Source organism: Phodopus roborovskii, unplaced genomic scaffold (genome assembly GCF_943737965.1).
Source record: "Phodopus roborovskii unplaced genomic scaffold, PHOROB, whole genome shotgun sequence".
NCBI classification, from domain to species: domain Eukaryota; kingdom Metazoa; phylum Chordata; class Mammalia; order Rodentia; family Cricetidae; genus Phodopus; species Phodopus roborovskii.
The window spans coordinates 2,768,533-2,790,574 of record NW_026125648.1 but is presented as its reverse complement, the minus strand read 5'-3'; the positions used below and the strand labels follow the sequence as shown (position 1 = coordinate 2,790,574).

Here is a 22,042-nt window from a genome sequence, read left to right as displayed (position 1 = left end):
GTGACATACCTCCTCTGACAAGGCCATATCTCCTAATCTTTCACAGTTTCACCAACTGGGGACTATTGCGGTTAAATAAGGATCAGGATAAACAAATAGGCCGAATAGATGCTTATTCAGGGAGAAATAACTTACAACCTAGACAGATGAACACCAGCAAATTTTACCGGTTGCTCTCCTCTCCACTACCCGCCAGCAAGAGAGCTTTTCTGGCTCCTCCGTGTTCCTGGCTCCTCCTCAGACCTAGTTCCACAGGTCACTTCCGCCCCTGGCTCCACCCCCAATGGGCGTGGTCAGTACCACAAAAGGAGACAAAGTGAATAACCCACTACAGGGGACCAAGCATTCAAAGATATGAGCATATGGGGGCCAGTCTCATTCAAACCATCACACACAACATTGTACTTCTTTTTTTCTTGTCTCATCTAGTAGCTTCATTAAAAAGAAATACATTTCAAGTTTGTGGAATACTGACTCCCTTAAGCAGAGAATCTTAGAGTTTTTATTCTTTTGACGTATATTTATTGACCAGATGCTAGACACTGTTCAAGGGCCATCACTGAACAGGACAGACAGGATATACACAACATAGAGCTTATCACTGAGCTTTAATGTAGCATACTGCTTAGGGGCCAGGGTCTAAATCCTGGAACTATCACCATCTCTGCTATGTGATTGAGAATAAATTACTTAATGTTTCAGTCTTCATTTTCTCACTTACAAATTGTGTCAATTAAGGATTATTTTCAATATATTATTTTGAAGAGTTAATGCATGTGAAGTGTTCAGAACACTGCCAAATATACAACAAAGCTTAATAAATATTAATTATTATTTTGGTATGTGGGGAAGGTGGAAGAAATCAATAAAAAAGAAAATACCATTTTGGAATAGGTCCAAGAGAAATAATTAAAATAGCTAGATTTTAAAGCAAAATAGTGTGGCTACTTTAGATTGGATAGTGTCATCTGAAACAATAATATTTATGTTAAATTTTGAATAAAAATAATCATTCATAATGATTTTTTACAGTGTTTTCTCCCGATTGAATAACTTTAACCCTTGATTCAAATTTGATCCACATTCTCATTCGGAAAGTGAAGTTTTATTGCTTATGTCTCACTATGGTTACCTTAGCAGTAACAGTAGGGCAAAGTAGTTGGCCCACAAAGCCTAATATATTTCTATATGCTTACAGCAGAAAAAGCTTTGGCTATCTCTGAGCTAGGCAGAGGGAACAGTGACTGCAGACGCCATAAGCAGCAGCCAATGTTGAGTGCTCCCAGAACAAAAGAAATACTGAAATGTAGAACAATGTATCTGACTTTCATTTCCTCTGTCCATTGCCTTGCAAATCCCTCTCTTCCCCCTCCCCTTCTACTTTTTTTTGACAAGTTCTCTCACTATGGAGCTCTGTCTGGTCTTCAACTTGCTTTGTGGATTAGGCTAGCCTCTGATGGGAGAATTCCCACTGAGTTGCACCTTGTTTTGCCCCAGAGTGCTAGTACCTAGCCTTAAATACACCTTTTGTTTAGCAGTTTTCCTTTGTTTATCTTGTTGCTCTCCATGGGAATCTTGGCTTAGAGTTTCCCAAAGGTACAAAGCCAATGCAAAACTTGGTTGGGAAAAATCCCGAACACTGTGATAGTACTTATTCAAGAATTTGCATTTGGCCCTGTCCTTTTGGAAGCTTCATCGGATATTTGGAGGATATGGAAATCAACTTGCTAAAAGTGTAAATTGGAGAGCAATGAAGAAGCCCGGCTAGCTCAGTCCAGGGTTGAGTCCATAGAGACGAATCCACCCTGCAGCTGAAAAAGGCTAAAAATCATCCTTGAGATGCCTCTATACTTCTTTCCTAGACCCATGTTAATGAAGACCCACGTGAATGAACACCCACACACAAAATACAACAAGCCTCTGTGGACTGAAGTTTCTGTCCTGCTTTGTCCTGCAGACTTTCAGTCCCAAATAAACACACAGCTTATTATAAACTCTTTGACCTATTTCTCAGGCTTAATACTAATAAACTCTTACAACTTACATTAACCCATAATTCTTATCTATGTTTAGCCATGTGGCTTGGTACCTTTTCTCAGTATGGTATTCTCATCTTGCTTCCTCTGCGTCTGGTTGGCTGCCTTTTCTGTTCCCAGAATTCTCCTAGTCTGGTTGCCCTGTCTATATTTCCTGCCTGGCTATTGGCAATCAGTGTTTTATTAAACCAATATGAGTGACAAATCTTTACAGTGAACAAGAGCATTCATCAACATCAAGCCTCAAACTCACAGAGATCTACCTGTCCTTGCCTTTCATGTCCTGGAATTGGACAGGTACTACCAAATTTTATCATACCCTTCCCTTATAATAGCCATTCATCTCTAGTCTTCTAATTTGATAATAATACTTTTCCCTGTTTTGTGAATTCTTAAGGATAACTTACAGTGTGTCATAGATGCCTGTGTGTATTCATATGTGTATGCATGTTCATGTGTGTTCAGGTGTATATATGCATGTGTACACTTGTATCCACATGGTAGCTACTTAAACCTTACGTGCTAGTTTTTATGGGCCATCCACCTTATTTCTTTGAGAAAGAGTCTCGTTAGAACCTTTGGCTCCTAATTAGCCTAGACTGGTTGGCCAGTGAATCCATAGGGATCCACCTTGTCTATCTCTCCAGTACTGGAATGAGAAGGATGCACTACTTTGTTCAAATTCTATGTACATACAGGCATCAAATTCAAGAAGTCATACTTACATGAAAAGCATCTTACCAACTGGATTATCTCCATAGTCTTTTCATGAATCTTTTCCAGATTATCAGTGATGTAGTAGTAATTCTATGAGGCAATAGCATTTGAACTAATTTAGAGCAATACTGTTCACTCATTGTAGGATCATAGCCACTGTTATAAAGGAAAACATTTAATTAGGAGTAGCTTGCATTTTCAGAGATTTAGTTCATTATCACCATGGCAGCATGCAGACAGACATGGTGCTGGAGAAGGAGCTGGGAATCCTACATCTTGATCTGCAGGCAGCAGAAGGAGAGGAGAGTCACTAACTTCTGAGACCACAAAGTAGGCACCTACAGTGACACCCTTTCTCTCACAAAGCCACGTTTCCTAATAGTGCTATTCCCTGTGTGCCAAGCATTCAAACACGTGATACTATGGGAGCCATTCTTATTCAAACCATCACATAGGTTTATATTAACAGGATTCACTGTCCTCAATTGTTGCTGTATTTTAGAGATTCATTTATTTTATGTATATTGATGTTTTGTTTGCGCGTATACCTGCAGAACAGAAAAGGGTACTGGATCCCATAGAAGGTTGTGAGCTGCCATCATCTTATTTTAAAGTTGCATCCTGATCTACTTCATTTCACAAGTGAATTTTTTGATTAGGGCTTATTGCTACAAACCTAAATCTAACATTGATCAATATCCATGATACATGCTGGTGTGTGCACTTGTGTGTGTGTGTGTGTGTACACACAGAGTTTATCTAAATTTCTATGACAGGACTTCCAAAACTGTATTTGGAATATTGTAGGACATTGTAAGATACTGTTTTACTGTAGTGTTAGAGATGAAATCCAGTGCCTTACACTTGCTAAACAAGTATTCTATGAGCTACAGTTCCAGCCCACTGTGAGATGTTAATAAGTGGATGGACCATAAATGTTTCATGGCCAAACATGTTGGGGGAAATGTTAAACAAAGTACAACTAGATTTTATTTCTGGCAGAACTTCTTAGAGTCTTAATATGCTAATGTGTGCTATGAGTCTCTGAAAGAGACTGTAGTGTTTTCTACAAATCCTCCTTTTCTCATAATACCAGTTATACCAGTTAATATCATTTTTTTTCGGTCTTTCTAGACAGGTTTCTCTGTGTAGTTTTTGAGCCTATCCTGGCACTCACTCTGTAGCCTAGGCTGGCCTCAAACTCACAAAGATCTGCCTCCTAAGTAAGTACTGGGATTTAAAGGCATTTGCCACCACTGCCTGCCTACCAGTTAATATCTTAAGGGACACTAAAGTTTATAGAGCTGGTTTAAGAATTAGAGTATAGGCGGTTGAGTCATCTGAGTCATCTGTCTGGCCTCCCATCATGAGCCTGTTATGACTTACATGGCCTCCCACAAGATCCCCTACAACTGTCAACAACATCTCCCAAAAGGAAAGTCTAGAGGTTGTTCGGTTTTTATTCTTACTTACTGAAACTCTGAAATGGTTCCCCTGCCATATGGCTGATGTCTTTCAGACATTGTTGCTACCCGTGCCCTCCTCTCCAAGCAAATCTTCATGGTTCTGTTGCTGCTCACGTCACGTATCTTTTTTTTTAAATATGTTTTTATTTATTATGTATGTAGTGTTCCACTTCCATGTAAGCCTGCAGGCCAAAAGCAGGAACCAGATCTCATTACCATGTGGTTGCTGGGAGTTGAACTCAGGACCTTTGGAAGAACAGCCAGTGCTCTTAACCTCTGAGCCATCTCTCCAGCCCCCATGTCATTTATCTTATTCTCACTCACTCTATGCTTTGCCCCTTCCAATGATGGATACCTAAAGTGAGGGGAGTGATACTTGGGATTTTTCTTAGTTTTTCAGACTGATGAAGGTGGGTACTGATGAAGGTGGGTTATGACTGACTGTGCTAGTTCTGCCAAGAGAGCCTCTCCATATTCTCATTATGTATTGAAAATTAGGATAAACCTAGGTCAGGTTGCAAAGGTCATCTCTGGATCATCAGTGTACTTAGATTATGTGGCAAATCTTCACAATTACTATGATCCAGGTACTGTTTGATGTGTTAGAGATACACCAGTGATAGAGATAAGCAAAAATCCTACTTTCATGGAATGCATGTTTGTGTTTGTGCGTGGATATGTGAGTACATAAAATAAACACATGTAGTTTTTCTAATCTGGTGACAAATTTACACACACACACACACACACACACACACACAAAATGCACCAGGACACTATGTTAAAGGATGATGAAGATAAAGAGAAGGGGCTACTTTAGAGTGGTCAGAAAGGATTCTCTGATGCGGTGGTATGTATTCTGAGAGAAGACATTGGACAGCATGTGGAGAGTGCAAGGAAAAACACACAAACGGCAGAAGGAGGAAAAGAGCACATGAAGTTCTTGGTATCTAAGAGCAGTGTGTAGTTCCAGATGTGTCAGAAGGTCAGTGTGCTTAGATTGCCATGGGCAAGGATGAGAGTTGGATAAAATGAAGTTGGTGACTTTGGCAGAGAACAGCTGTATTAGTTAGGGTTCTCTAGAGTCATAGAACTCATGGACTGAATCTCTGTCTCCTCTCTCTCTCTCTCTCTCTCTCTCTCTCTCTCTTTCATCTATCATCTATCTGTATACATGGGAATTTACAGGAATAATTTATAGGTTGCAGTTCAGCAATGGCTAGCTAGGAATGGCAAGTCCAAGAATCTAGTAATTGTTCAGTCCCAGGAGGTTGGGAGTCTCAGTTATTCTTCTATATATGTTAGAATTCCAAAGAAATAGGCTGCAATGCCAATGAAGGAGTGGATGTGCTGAAAAATCAAGGGGAAGCAGACAAAGGATGAACAACCCCTTCCTTCTTCCATTGTCCTTATATAGGTTTCCAGCAGAAGATGTGGCCCAGATTAAAAGTGTTTCTCCCTGCCACAAGATCTGGATTAAAGGCTTATGTCATCCCACCTCAAGATCCAGATCACAGGTGTGCCCTCCATTTCTGGACTGTTGTTCATTCCAGATATATTCAAGTTGACAACCAAGAATAGCCATCACAACAGCTAATGCCCTGTGTTGTATACCTTGTGCAATTTGAAAATTCTTTTAATGACAATAGAGGAGTCTGAAGAGTTTTAAGCAGGGAATGAGGCTTTAAATGATAAGATTCCCATTTTGAAAGGATCACTGGCCAGAGTTATTAGTGTAAGTAGAAGTGAGAAAATGAAACTCTGACTGTATTATAAGTTAGATGTTGGGCTCTGGGGTATGGAAAGTGTCAAGGATGACAACCCAGTCTGATTTAAGTAGTTGGATGATGCTACTAAGCTAAATGAGGAGGGATAGAAAGTTAAGAGTTCCTTTTTTAGCCAAACTGTTAGTATTGCCTATAAGGCATCCAGATGGAGATGTAAAATACTCAGAAGAATATGAAAGCTTGGACCCAGGGGAGAGGTCAGAGTTGAAGATAAAACTGGGATCCATAAGTATATGGATCTAGGGTATACAGTCTTCAGGAGCAATAAAAGAGCAGGAAGAAACAACAGAATCTGAGTAATAGGTAGTGAGATGGTAGGAAAACCACGAAAGGTGTGATGCTGTGGAAGCCAGAGAGTAAGTAACTGACACTACTGATTGGGAAGGCCTGGCCAGCAGTAAGGGTTAAGGTTGGACCTGATGGCACATTAAAACTCCAGGAATGCAATGGAGATAGCAAACATACATGTTTACTATAGCAATTCAGAAAAGCTATAAAAGCAGCAGCAGAGTAGAAATAAAATAATACAATGCACCAGGCACACACTACTTCTCCACATTAGGAACATAATTATTTTGAACCACTGTCTCTCAAGCAGCCTGTGGAGCCATTTGGCCGGTTCACCACTAGTTTTAGAACAGTGTCCTATTGACAAGACTATGCCAAAAGTGCTTTTCTTCCCACCATCCTGTTAAGAGCTGCTTGGTTAGAAAAGCCTTTGGTCAACCTCTGGATTTCAGACAAGTAGCTGCTTCTTTTGAGAACAGGTCCCCTTCTGCAGAGGCAATGATGCTCTTGTACAACAAAATCACCCTTCTGTGATTTTTTTCCCTTCTGGAACAGACTGGCCTCTGTGCTGTTCTCTGAAGAAAGTATCTGGAGCCACTCCCTCCCTCTTACATTCTCAGCTGGAAAAAAATAGCCATGAGCCGTCCTTTTCATACTGCGGGCCTGTGGTGTGGTAAGTCTGCTTCAGATTAATTCAATTAAACACCTCCAGCTGCATCTGTCAGACATCGTTTTTTATGGGCCAGATTTATTTTGTTAATAGGATCAACATATGTTATATACAAAGGTAACCATTAAATAATTATAAACAACTAATTTCACCACACATTCCCAGCCAATTTTACATCTCCTGCCAGATACAAAACATTTACTTTAATAAATTTACAGTGAGAAATTTGCATAAAGCTGTTGAAAGTGGGGATATTTTCAAAGCAGCTGCTTATGTGATGTGATTAGCAAAATCCCCCATCCCCCATTCCCACCCACACAAGCCATTAGTCATTCCTTTGAATTAATACATTGAAGGCCTCTGTTAAAATTAAAATATTATCTCCTAATAGAGAGACAAATGAAGCTATTAACATTTAGCTTGAGTTAGTTGATTGAATTCCTTAATCACTTAGCAAGGTCTTTTGTGAAAGGGACCCAGCAGTTAAATTTTGAGGAGGGAAAGGAAAGGTCCAGAATAGTCTCTTGGGAGAAAAGACAGGGTTAGGGGAGTTCTATATAGAGCTCAGAGACTCTGAAGCACCAGAAACTTGGGTGCAGGGGAGATGTCTAAAATGCAAAGGATGGAATCATTTCTAAAAGGCGAGGAAAGCCAAGAAAAGCAAATCTCCTTTACTGTCAGTGCCACCAGGAGTGAGCTAGCTTTATACAAGTACACCCAAATGCAAATGGTCATTCTTTTTTTACATTGTTCAAAAATCTCCATTGTCCTGTGGGCATCTCACTCAGTAAGACTGGAAGACAATTCACAGGGCTCAACCAATTTCTCTCTTGAATTTGTGACTCAACTTGAGTATTTTTTTGTAGATTTTCTTTTTCTGTGTTGATTTAAAATATCAAAGAGCAGTCTCTTTTGGATTTTAGAGACAGTGTTTTACTGTGTAACAACTTTGGCTGTCTTGGAACTTGCTCAGTACAGTAGACTAAATTGACCTTGAACTCACAGAGATCTGCCTGCCTCTGCCTTTCAATTGCTGGCATTAAAGGTGTGGGCCACCATGCTCTGCTTAAAAATAGTCTTTTTTTTTATTCTTTTTTTCTTTTGTTTTTTTTGAAAGGATTTCGCTGTGTACCCTTGGAGCCTGTCCTTGTTTCCTTCAATTGCCTGTCCTCTGTAGACCGGGCTGGCCTTGAACTCACAGAGATCCACCTGCCTCTGCTTCCTGAATGCTGGGATTAAAAGTGTGCACCACCAACCAATGGCTCAGAACAAAGTCTTAATGCAGAATATCCAGTTATCAAAAGATCTCCATAAATACCAAGGTCAGGTCTAGGTTCATATTGTATATAGGATGACTAGGCTCTTCTATACATGTGCTGATACACATATAGTCTGCTTACACAAATGGGATGATCTATACTTGTTCAGTGTACTTCCTCTTTCTTTTTTACTTTTATCTTGTTTTCATACAATTTATCATTTTAACCATTTTTCAGTGTATAATTAAGTACTTTCATGAAACAAAGTATTTTATATATGTTTTAAGCAACTCCTCATTCCCTCCTGCCCTTGGCCCCTAGTAACTTTCTATCTCTATGACCTTTAGTCTTTAAAAATTATTTCTAAAAACTCAATTATTCCTATCTGAGTGGCCAGTCCCTCCACCCAGAGCCAGGATGTAGTCTGGGCCCAAGCTGTAGCCTAGGACCATGTCTGGGTCTGTGGTCTAGCTACAACTGGGGTTGTGGCCTGTGTCACCTCAGGACACCCTCGGAACCATGCAAGCTGAAATCAGAGTGCCATGCTGAGCTGGCCACGCCCTTCACTGGGCCTGGGAAAGCTGGCCTTGCCTCTCACTGGACACTACAGCAAGAGAGCTGGCCGATGGATGCTGGTGAGATGGCCCCCACCCTTCACCACAGGCCAGGGTGAACCTATCCTGAGGGCATGCATGTAGGGGAGCAGATTCTACCCTCTCTTTGTATATTCTAGATATTAAGCCTTTATCATATATGCTCTTTAAAATATTTTCCCCTCTTCCCATCTGTGTTGATTGTGCACTCCACCGTGTAGGTGTTCGGTGCTATGTAGTCTCATATGTCATTTGCTTTTGTTGTCTGTGCTTTGGGTATGACGCATTAACTTTTACATCTCTCAGTGCTGTACTTCACTTAAGGTAGCATGATTGGGTTTTCCCCCCTTCATTCCCACCCCAGAGTTCTCTAGCATACCGTTTAACAGTGCTGTTGGCTCACTGCTATTGGTTCCCTGAAAAGACCCAGCTACCTTCATTTTTTTTTTTCTGGATTTGTTCCCAAGCACAGTAATAGGAGGCTGTTTTTTGATTGCTTTCCTCTTCTCTTTATGAGTGGAGCCCTAAACAATATCCTTTGGGGCAGCTTCTTTCATCCACCTCAAGAGGGGCAGTGGTCTCTGAGCCAATGATAAGTCAATAAATAGTAGGCAGGCTGACTCCAGACTAATGGGAGGCTCCTGGGTTCATCTTACTAGGGATATAGAATTCCTGGATGGCTAGCTTCTGCCTCATTGACCTCTTCTTAATGACGGTCTTGTCTTGTTGGTCAAGTATCTGAAGGTGCAAAAGAAACCTTACCTACCCATACACTTTCAGTGGCTTTAATCCACCCGAACAACTTGTGGCCAAGGCCAATAGAACACAGCCATTCTCCCTTTGTAAAAATGAGAAAGGGTTGGGTTTCCTTCAATTGTCTGCCCTTCTCTATCTCCTCCACTATTTTTGTTTTACTCTCTAGTTAACTTTGCATACATAGAACAGCTTCACCAGTAGGACCTGTGCAGAGGATCCAGGCAGACTCTTCTCACTGGCGTGCGCAACGGTCTTTTCCTTGCTAATCTGAGGGTTTGTGGAGGTAGTGGGTAGTGGGTGGGAGAAGAGTTTGGCCATAGTCTTCCCTCTGCACTTCACACCACACACAACCCGCTCGCAGACGCGCGCGCGGGTACACACACACACACACACACACACACACACACACACGCACACACACACACGCCTGCCTGCTCAGGCCCCTTTTCCCTGTGTCTTCCATCAAGATGACAGGGCACTGGAGAAAAGGCTGCTGGAATCAGCTGGTAGGTACAGTAGTAATCTGAACCCCACCCACCCGCTGCCTTTGCTTGCTCAGGTTTCTCCGGTCACTCCTGCCAGGGGAGAAAACATGTAAGCGCGCCTCCAGAGGAGGGGCTCGGGGAGCTGGGAGTGGCGGCGGCGGAGGAAGGTGAGCCTAGGAAGGTGGCCCGGTGCCCCTTCTGCCCGGGCCCCTCCCAGTGCTCCCTTGGGGGTGTCAGCTTCGGCTCCGCTTGCCCCCACTCCACCCTCCTTTCGAAGGGATTGCCTTTTTTTTTTTTCTCCTCTGCGGCGGCGGAAATGACAGTGTGGTGCTGCGGTGGTGTCATGGTGCTGCCTCTGGACTGAGAGGCGAAAACTCTCAAGTTTCGCCCGGGAGACCCAGACGCGGGAACGTCGCGGTCTCCGTGCTGTCCCCCGTGGGGCGCGCGGGCTGGCGGATCCCGGCTGTTGCGCGGCGGTGGCGGCGGCGGCCGCGGCGGCGAAGGCAGGCGGCGGCCTAGAGTGGTGGTGGCGGCGGCGGCAGCGACAGCGGCCCGGGAGCTCGCACGGGAGCCCAAGCCAGCTTGCTGCGGAGGCCGGCGAGCAGCCGACGCTCCCAGGCGCGTGTAGGACATGGCTGGCACCCGGGAACAATATGGGTAAAAATGCGTCCCGTCGCCGCGGCCCTGGGGGGGGGGTTGAGTGTCGCCGCCCGCGTAGGGCTCGGCCCGGGCTCCGGCTGCTCTTCAGGTGCCACTGGGGCCGGCGCTGGCCGAGGAGGACACCCGGGCTCGGCGGGAAGGGGAGGGGTGGAGACGGCGGCATCCGAGGCTCCAGGAGGCAGTAGCGGGGCCCGCGGTGTCTGTCACCCTGTGATGACCCGGGTGCCTGCTGCTGCCCTCATGGGAAGGAGTTTGCACTCCTGGATCCCAGGCAGGGGACGGCCCCAGGCCTCCCGCTTGGCCAGGCCGAGGCGGGAGAAAGCAGTGGAGCGGCTCTCCTGGCGCCTAGGCGCAAGTCTGGGAAAGGGCGCAGCCGCCTTCCCACGCTCCCGCAATCCGAGGCGTCCTCGGCCCGGGCGGCGCCCCGAGGTCGGCGGTTTGCTCGGCGGTGCTGGCGCAGCAGCCTGTGATGCTGCGGACACCCAGCCGGCAGGAGCCTGGGAGAAACTTAATCCCAGCTTTTCGCTAGGGAAGCAAGGGATCGTCAAGTCTCTCTGTCTGGGTGGTTCCTTATTTCTGGCCTAGCAGTGAAAGCAGCGCCGTGGGGTAGAGGGAAAACTTGAGTGTGTGTCCATCCACAGGACACACTGCTACTGAAGCAGGAACATGGGAGGGTTTTTTTTTTTTTTTTTTTTCCCCATTTCGGGCTCGTAAGAACTAAGTAAATAACGGCAGAGCAGATTTACTGTAACGTTACTGGCGATGAGCTGGCTTAGGTTATTTCGCACTTCACGTGCAGCACCTTATTTATTTATTTATTTATTTATTTATTTTAGAGGCATTTCTATTTCGAGCAGGAATTTGGGACCCTGAGATGGTCGGACTCCTCACTTTTTGCTCTCTCTTCTGCACTCCTTATTCACTGTCACGGTTATGCCTCTTATTCCCCCTTCACAGCATTTGCCCACCCAGATCCCTCAGCGCGGTCCCTGCACTCTCAGATTTTCTCTACCAACCTGTGCACATCCAACAACGCAGCTGTTTGTGTCTCAATCACTTTGCTTGCTTTTTTTTTTTTTTAAAGATTTTGGAGGGTGGGGCTGGTGAATGGCAGTTGGGTATCTCCGAGGGGGAGTATTTATGAAGGAAAACACTGGAAGCTGTAATAATAGACAACTGTTGTGTGGGGATTAATTAATCCGATTTTCAAATTGGACCATAAGGGCTGACTTTAATTCTATTCTACTTCCTCTCCGAAATCGAATCTTAGTTCTCTGGCAGTATTCCAACAGGAGATGGGGTTGCCAAATAGAAAGTTCATATTCCTCACTTCTGCTTATGGAGCTTTTGCTATACCCTGGTTTAACCCCCCCCCCCCCACCACACACACACCTTTTTACATCCCCAGCCATCACGGCGTTGAGGGAGAATCAGTTTATATATATATATTCCTGCTCAATCAATTAACTTGATACAGACTCATAATGTGAATTAAATTTCTCTTGATTGTTCCTTACAAAACTTGATTCATGTGGTTGAAACATAAGTCGTGGAGCCAAGAAGATCAGAGAGTCCATTCCAAATGTGCTGTTGCATTGGCTTTATGGCCCTTGGACATTTGTATGACCTTTCTTTCACAGTTGCTGTACTTACATAAAAGGCATAATGGTATGAACTATTGTGAGTATTGGCTTGGTCCTTTGAAGATAAAAGGTTTCTATAAACCTCAGCATTATATTTTCCAATGAAAGCACTTCATTTATCCTTTATTGGATTACTGGGTTGACTGGGTATAAATGAGAACACTAATTTACAGAAACCTTACTTTGCCATTATTAGTCCCCCTGGGATTCAAATCGTTATTGTAATTTAGATCTTAAGTCAATTTGTTTTTACCAAATGTATGTTTAATGAATGGAAACATATACAATTAGGCATATAAAGTAATGGTGATGATTTTAAGTCATAAATCATATTGATTGCACTGTAACTTAACAATCTGAGTCAGACTCATTTGAATACACAACCTCACCCATTTTTAGCTAACATGGGGGCAGTTAGTTAATGCCCAATAAAAAGTGGCATAGTTTTAGGTCTGGTTATACAAGCATGATTAGCACCTTACAGCAGTGAGTCAATATTTTTTAAAGAACCTTTCATATACAGAGGTTAATACAACCTCTTCTGGCTGTGTTAAGGCCCCAGACTTGACTCAGTATTTTGGGCTTACATTTGTCCTATGCTGAACACAGCTTACGTCCCCATGGCTAGGATGGGATGGGCGAGTGTGATGTGGGGAGTATAAAGAGATGTTATGGGCCAAGAAGGGCTGTTTCCTATTTACTTTCTTAACTACTAGGATTCCTACCTAGCATGTTGTACCTTGCAAGACCACTTCTGAGAGGTACTGCTGCAAAAAGGAGAGACATGGTTGCTTCACAAACAGATCATCTGAACAGTGCAAATTGACTTAGATAAAATTGGTTAATCCTTCCTCTAAGAACAGGACAACTTGCTCCAACTTGCAGATCTTAAAATAGTGCTGGTGGAGTCCCATAATTGTGTCCAACTAGTGTTCTGAGTAGTGAACCTTTCCATTCCCTCCTCCCATAAAATCTGCTGACACCACGACAATTAAGAAGGAAACTACAGAATATTGTTTTTGTTGTTGTTTTTTTTTAATCAGCAAACCTTATTGGCTTGATGAAGAGGAAAGAACACTGTCTTTATTAGGTCCCTTAGAACTAAAATTTCTTTCTTAACAGGAAGGTAGAACCCTAAAAGGTCAAGACAGGGATGAGATAGAAAATGATGTCTCAGATGACTGTTTTTAGAGATAATTGCTTGTCTTTGTGTGCCAGCCATTCAATCTTTATAGATCTTGCTAAATTTCTAGATATTAGCCATGGGACTCAGCTGTTAGAAGAGGCCCAAGGATGTTCCAACTCCATTTAGAGTTGAGTTTCTGTTCTGTCTTCTGTGCAAAGAAAGCTTTGTGTCTGTGGCATGCCTTCTTAAGCTGAATGTCCTGACCTGAAGCAGTGTATTGTCAAAATATGAGGTATAACATATTCTGAAGGAAATAACACAGTTCAAGAGGTTTTAAAGACAGCCACTTAAATTTTTACCTTTATTTATTTGTGTGCATATCAACATGCATATGTGCCATAGTGAACATTTGGTGCTTAGAGGAAAACTGTGTTTCTTCCTCCCACCATATGGGTTCTCATGATCAAATTCAGGTCATCAATCAGTCTTGGTGGCCAACAATGTTACTTGCTGAGACATCTTACTGGCCCTAAATATAGTCACATTTTGAAATTTTTGGTACAAGGTCTGTATTGTGCTTACTTCTCTATTTTTGGATCCACAATAAATACGGTGTTCATCACTGAGTGCTACATAGAGGAGGCTAGAAAAGTGCTTCTCTGTGTGTAGTGAGATATTTGCTTTGTCCCCACCTGTGGCACTGACCACGCTCATTGGGGGGTGGGGACAGGGCCAGACATTACCTGGGGGAACTAGGTCTGAGGAGGGGCCTGGGAGCATTCTCTTGCTTGCAGCACAGGGACAGAAGAGCATCTGGGGGCATCCTTGGGACCAGGATGTTCATCTGTCTAGGTTGTAAGTTATTTCTCCCTGAATAGACATCTATTCGGCCTATTTGTTCCTCCTGATCCTTATTAAACCACAATGCCTGTGTGTTGAGTCATAGTGTCAAGTGAGAGAGAAGTTCATATGAGTGTCGTGAGAGAAGAAAACTCTCCTTAATTATCTGTCCTGTGTAGACTGCTAGTCCCCTTTACCAACTCTCTCCTTGCCTTCAAGAGTCAGTATAGATGTCTCAGATACACATCTTCGTGTACTAAAACTTGACTGAAAGTTTTCTGTGGGCTGAAGAGGTTTGTATTCTGTGGCTTTTTCTGTCTGCTCCTTTTTTCATCTTTATATTCTTCATGGCCATAATCACATAACAGTTTTGGTAGTCAAACTTCAGATCCTGTATTTTCCCCTAGAAAGCCTATAAACTGGTGAGGCTACTAGATGGCATAAGATGCTTCAAGTAAATATGGCAGAGGGATTTTGAAAAAACAAAAGTGACTTCATCCCACCATCACTTGCTCCATGTGAGGTTTGCCTGAATAGAATATGCACTGTGATGTTAGTTCAGCATAAATGGGTTAGAAAAGTGTAGGTCCTTGTCTCTCCTCAGCACACAGATGGCCTGACCTTTCTTGGGCTTTGTCTCAGCTTCTTTCTGCAGGTCAGAGTCCTGTGGTTCATGATGAACAGTATCCTCTGGCCCTGGATCATCCTCTTACAGAGACCAGATGATCCGATAACAAACCCATTATATAATGAAAACTCTTCCGGAAATATAGAATCCCAATATTTGTGATTTGCTCTAATAAGAACATAATATATAGGTATGGAAGACAACATTAATTCAGGAGAACAAAACTTGTGTGCGTGTGTATGTGTGTGTGTGTACTACCCAGAGATAGAAAAATTTTTTGTAGTCCAGAATCCTCTATCACTTTGTCTATAGCCTTTTGTTCAGTGTTGCTAGGATCCATGTGGTTCCCTGGAGAGTAGAAGCTTGATTTAAAATAGGCCTCTGTTTTCTGTCCCTTGTTACTAACCAGAACTTGGGGTCCTTGCAAGCCTAACATTCAATAGAATTGCCCTACATACATCCAAGTTTTATTATGTAGAAGTAGAAATGACTGGCCACTCTGGTAGACCATTAAATACTTAAAAAAAATCACCGAATACTTAAAAATATGTCATTGAAAAAGAGAGGATTGGATTTTGTGTCTTAAAATGGATGAAAATCTGTACTAATAGCATAGGTAAATAAGTTTGTTCTTCATTTGTTCCCAACCTTCTAATTTTGCCAGTGTAATCTGCATTAAGATAATGGTGTTATGAATCATACTTATAATTCTTGTCAAACATTATAAGTTACCTCAGCATATCCATTTTTGGTAACTTTGATTAATCATTTCTTAAATAATATTTTTATTCTTTGAACATTTCATATTCATACAATGTATTTCAATCATACTTTGATTAATCTTTAGTATTTGTGGCAGATTTAGGATTTTTGGTTTTTGCTGACTGAATTATATAAAATACCCGAAGTGTTAGGTTTAGGAGCTAATTATTGGAAGGAAATATCATTAAATTCATGTACTATAAAATGCTAAGTAGGCCTTAATACCTATTAGGTAGGAACTGGATTGTGTTCTCTGCACTGGTCAGTAATAAACCTCCAGTTCTGAGGTCTCAGTGTGTGAAGGAAGCCTAAAAGAAAGCGCTAGAGATAATTCTTCTCGAAGGAGGACCCCTACCCTGAATGGGAAGACATGAGCATCACAAACACTCCAGTTAAACTCATGGTTTTCTTGGGATTTTGTGGAGAAGTATAATTGTTGTTCTTTAGTTACAGTTATAAGAATAAAAGGTGGAGAAGGGGGGTGGGGAGTCCCGAGTGAGGGTCCCAAGTGAGTGGGGTCCCAAGGTAAGGGACCACGTGGGAGAGCTTAGTGTGTTCCATAGCAGGTGAGTGTGATCAAGTTGGCAAGGCAGAGGGAATAACACGCCAGGCAGTTAGAGCTTAAATGAGTTTATTTAGAAACATGAGTGAGGGAGAAGGGAAGAGACATAGAGGCACCCAGAACAGAAGAGGAGAGAGGGGGAGAGAGAAAGAGATGGGAGAGAAGAAAAGGGGGGTAGCTGGTGGCCAACCGAAAGCAGGAGGGGCGAAAGCAGGAGAGAGGGGCGGCGGGCTTGCTTTTAAAGGGAAACTCGCCCATGACTTGAGTCCCCTATGAAGTTCCTTAATGAGTGATTTAGCAAAGACTTTGCCATGCCTGTCCCCCCTATCGTTAGTGGGCGGGGTCAGCTGAATGCCAGTTTCCAACAGTAATTGTCCTCTATCATGTCAATTTTGTGTTTGGGATGAATTTCCAAATGTCATTTACTGGCCTGTAAAAAAGTGTTCTGGGTGTATCATGTGTGAATGTGTGATGCAAATAAATGTAATTTAAAAGCAGGCTGTTTTATTTTATCCTCATTGGATCATCAAAAGAGCCTATGCTATGCATATGGCATGTGCTTTTAATTAAAGAGATAAGGAAGCTATGGTCTAAAGAATTTAAATGTTTTACCTAGCACTTCTAAGTTAGCACTGTTTAGGTATAAGACTTTAAGGAGATTCTATTATAAGAATGAAATGTTTTCTAAAACTACTATGTAAATATTATTATAATTCATTATGGCCATTGATAACCTATCTAACCTTCATTTTGTCTTCTATTTTGAGTCCTCATCATATAGAATATAATGCCTTGACTATTTTTTTAAAGATTTATTTATTTATTCTGCATACTATCTCTGCAGGCCAGAAGAAGGCACCAGATCTCATTACAGGTGGTTGTGAGCCTCCATGTGGTTGCTGAGAATTGAACTCAGGACCTCAGGACCTCTGGAAGAGCAGGCAGTGCTCTTTACCTCTGAGCCATCTCTCTAGTCCCCCCCCCCCAGTTTCAGGCTCTCCTTGAAATAATTTGTGAACCTCCTGCTTCAGCTTCCCAAGTGCTGGAATTACAGCCATGTTTCAACATTCAAAGGGCTCCAAATAATCTTTTCTGAACTTGAAAGAGTCATTTGCTAATCATAAAGTTCTTGTATTTGGTTGTTTTCTTTTGCAGTTCCAGATGATGTTTTCATTGGTTGATATTCACAAGCGTTTCCCCTCCCCTTTAGTTGTTTACTGAAACATTCATTATGTCTTCCTTGAGGAACAGCGGGTAAATCCATATACTACATTTCACATTAGCTTAGCCAAGGGACGGTCATACACCTTGTCCATCTTTCATTCCTTTGGTGATAATGTTTTTCACTTCTTAGCCTGTCTAGTTATGCTTGTAAATAAGAGTCATGTTTGTAGGAGCTAGTTTATAGCATTCAAGAGATCTTTTTTGCATAATGATAAGTAGAAAGAACTCCATAATAATAGGATATGTGATCTAGAAAGCATCTTAAAGGATCAACTGGTGATTCTAGTTCAACTTGAACAGCAGTTTGCACTTGAAGAAACAGACTAAGCCTGGACTTATTTGTTCATCCTCCAGGGAAGAAGGATAGTTTTTAGTATGATCAGGAAAGTCTCATGGGTAGTTAATGCTAATATCCTCAAAGGTTAAAAGTAATATCTTGAAGGATAGTTTTTGCAATACTATTTTCTAAAAAAGAAAACGCTATCTCCTTTCTCAATCTACAGTCCAGTGGTGAGGCTTAGTTTCACATTTATGGCTTTTCTAAGAAGAAGGGTTGGCTGTCTCTCCCAGGGAGAGAGTGAGAGCCTAGAGCCATAATCAGAAGAGCTGGAAGATGACAACTACATAGGCTGTTAGCTGTTGGGATAAGTAGGTATTTAGTTATGTTCAAACAGCATTGGAAATAATAGAATTCTGTCAAGTGCAGATCCCAGCTTCTTGATCATAACTCTTGATCAGAGCTAGCTAATGCTAGATTTGGAGGGCAATACTTAAATCAATTTTTCTTCTTGTAAGTGTATTAAATGTGTTATGTTTTGAAACTTTAATCACTTTTATCGAAGCATTTTTCTCTTCCTTTTAGGTAGGAGTGATGGTGCATGACAGTAATTTCAGCATTTGGAAGGCTGAGACAAGAGAATTGTTTGAGCCTAGCCTAGGTTACCATTAAGACCCTGTCTCAAAAGAAAGAGAAAGAAGGGAGGGAGGGAGGGAGCAGGGAGATAGAGAGGGAGGGAGGGAGGGAAGGAGGAAGAAAGACAGAGATAGAGGCAGAGAGCCAGAGAGCCAAACTCTTTGTGTTTCTATACAGGTCATTACCTCACCAGTAAGTATACTTTCATTGGTACCACATCTTCCCCACTCCTCTTCGTACTTCTTAACAAAGTTCAAACTGAAGAAGATAGTAAAGATAAACTTCAGGAGCAATTTTCTAGCAGAAAGAACAAAAACATGCACATTTATTTATATACTGGCACTTAAATTATCTGGAAGGGAACTCTAGGTTGTAGGCACGTGGGTATTTATTTCTTTTTTATTTTTTAAAGGTTTATTTAACTATATATACAGTGTTCTGCCTGCATGTATGCCTGCATGCCAGAAGAAGGCACCAGACCTCATTATAGATGGTTGTGAGCCATCATATGGTTGCTGGGAATTGAACTCAGAACCTTTGAAAGAGCAGTCAGTGAGTGCTCTTAACCTCTGAACCATCTCCTCAGCCTGGTATTTATTTCTTAATATGTCAATTGATTCTACCATTTCATATATTTCATTAATACATTTTATGACCAACAATTGTGCTTTATAGGGAAAACTTTAGATTACCTGTCATTGGCTCATACTCTGAGATTTCCATTCTTTTGTTGTCTTTAGCACCTTCTGATTCCAAACAGATCAATGACTGGAAAACTTTGAAGTTGCAACAGTTTTTCATTGTTTTGTTTGTGTTGCAAACCTGCCACTGCTAAAAGTATTTTGTGATGTAGGTAGGAATTAAATGCTTTTTTAGTAGCCATTTAAATATTTTTCAGTGAATAAGTAGTCAGGGCTTAAGAATTTTCTGACACTTGTTGACACATTGTAGATGTCTCAGGGCATTGCAAGAGCTAGACAGGGACTCACTGACCTAGAAATGCAACTTAAAGAAGTTATTGTTTCAAGCTGGGAGTGGTGATGATGGCCTGAAGTTCTAGCAGTAAGTAGATGAAGCAGGAGAATCAGGAACTCAAGGTCACCATTAGCTACATAGTGAGCTCAAGACCTACTGAGATACACATAAAAAATACAAGACGTCCAGTAGAGTTTATAGGTACTACATAACCACGACTTGCAATACATTAATACTACATAGCTATGTGCCTTTTGAGTTTGTTTTGAATTTGAATATCTTTTTAAAAACTGATATATGGTTCACATACCAAAATACTCACCATTTTAAAGTATACAACTGAATGGTTCTGAATATAGTAAAAAAAAAAAAAAAAAAAAAAAAAAAAACAAAACAACTTCTGCAACCATCACCACTATCTCACTCCAGAACATTGTGAAGGTCCCAGAAAGAACGCCCATACATATTCCTAGTTACACCCACTCCTCTCTTCTAGGCCTTGATTACTGTTATGCTTTCTATTCCTGAGTTTCCCCATTCTAGGCATTTCATATAAAGGAACTCACACAATATACTACGTTTCTGTACTTTCTTCTTTCATTTGGAACTATAGTTTAAAGAATTATCTATATTGCAGCATCTATCAATACTCAATTTGTTTTTTTAGCCAAATAAAATTCTGTCTTATGGATGAACCATGTTTTGATCATTCACATATTAGATGATGGGCTTTGGTTGTTTCCTTCTTGGCTACTCTGAATATTGCTGTGCATGAGTTTTTAATGAACACCCTTTTTTTTCACTTTATTCAGTATATATCTAACAGGGGAATTGCTTGATCAGATGTTAACTTTTACATCATTTAATTCTAGAGGAAATGCCAAACTATTTCCCAAGGCAGCTGCACCATTTTATATTCGTGCCAACAAGATATATATGAGGGATTTAATTTCTTCATAACCTGGTAGACAGTTGCTACTTTTTGTTTGTTTGATTTGTATTATTATAGCTATTCTAGTGGATTTGTTTGGTTTGCATTTCCCTAATGGCTACTGATGTTGGGTATCTTTCCATGTGTTTAACTGGCTATTTGTTTATCGCCTTTTCATTCTGCCGATGGTGTTGTTTATAGCCCTAAAAGTTTAAATTTGGATGAAGAACATTTATCTGTATTGGTTACTTGTGCTTTTGCTGTGAACAAAAGAATCATGTTGTCTAATCTAAGTCATCTCAGATTTACAGGAATCTTTTCTTCTAAGATTTCTACTCTTTTAATTCTTATACTTAGATGATTGATCCATCTTCATTTATTCATCTTGTAGACTGAATTTTTTTTGTGTGTGTGTAGCTCAGGATCTCCCTATGTAATCCAGAGTGGCCTTGAACTCACTATGATCCTTTCAGCCCACCTCTCAAGTGCTGGGATTATAGGCAACCACCACCATGTCTAGTTTGAATTGTTTTTGTTTGTTGTAAGGTAGGTTTCTAACTTCATTTCTTGTGCACATGGAGATGAAGTTCTTCCAGAACTATTTGTTGAGATTATTGTTTCTTTGCTGAATTATCTTGGAACCTTTGTCAGAGATAAGTTGGCTGTAAATATTCTGGTTTATTTCTAGAGGGATTTGAACATTTATTGTGTTTGAACATTTATTGTGTTATTTGCAAGTAAGTATGACCTTGGGCAAATTACTTTTTTTGTAATGATAGTACTTATTTTTTAAGAAAACTGAAAAAGGTAATTGCTATATAATGATGCTTAGATAGTAATGGAGGTAGGGAAAATGGAGGAGAGTTGTAGACATACTGAAACAGGAGTAATGAGAATTGGGAGCCTTAATAAATGAGAAATGAATAAACAAATATTTGAGGAACTTGCAAAAATTATTCAATCCCTCAAATTGGCTAATGGCATTACTGTGTCTTAATGGAATGAAACAGAATGGAGTGCCATGTATGGTAGAGCACACCTACCATCCCATCACTTGAGAGGCAGAAGCAGGAAGATCAGGTGTTCGAGGGCATCCTCAGTCTAAGATCAGGGACCTTGTAACCGTCTTAACTGATTGCACTTCTGTAAAGATAAGGTGTAGCTTGTTTAAGTAGTTTTCTGTACTTTGTCTATCCTTTCTGCCGTATTATTTTGTTCGTTTGTTCTTGATATTAGACTTTACTGTTAAGGACACCTCTGAGAGTCTTGAAAGCTATGAACAATCCTCCTCAGGTAATAAATGCATATGATGTTCACACACTCTGCAGACATTTCTAGGAAGTTCAGAAAGCCCTAGTTAAGGTTTTGACCTTATATAAGGCAATTGTGTCCCCAGAATGTATTTCTCCAAGTTTAATTTCATAGTGAGGTTCTAGGGTCATATTGATTTGGGAACACATTTTAGGGGTTTATGTGAAATTGAAGAGGTATTTCTCTCTACAGAATAGTTTCTATGGCACTTTCTTAAGGCAGAGGAACTGTGGCACTCTTAACTGATTTTATGTAGGTGTCAACATGTAGAAGTGACTTTCAGCATTGCCTCTGACCAACCTAGGTACTTTTCAGCACAGATATTATGGAATGCTTGAAGCCCTGGAAGGGGTTGTAATGGAAGTGTGGTGTCAGATGGAGATAGTCCTAGAGGAAGGAGTCAGAGAGGC

The 22,042-nt window shown here is 41.3% G+C and overlaps 1 protein-coding gene across 2 annotated transcripts in view; it reads left to right on the top strand.

Annotated features, from left to right (window-relative positions):
* Positions 1-9,953: 9,953 nt before the first annotated feature.
* The window catches only part of Mid2 (midline 2), a 95,076-nt gene continuing 82,987 nt past the window's right edge, over positions 9,954-22,042 (top strand). Inside the window, exon 1 of one of the 2 annotated variants that reach the window (XM_051178021.1) lies at positions 9,954-10,078. Coding sequence is in view for 1 of the 2 variants with exons in the window: in XM_051178020.1 (XP_051033977.1) it covers positions 10,711-10,714 (4 nt within the window). In the remaining variant the exon portion in view is untranslated. Of the gene's footprint in view, positions 10,079-10,165; positions 10,715-22,042 lie in introns of those variants that run through there. The other variant, XM_051178020.1, reaches the window with a different exon arrangement.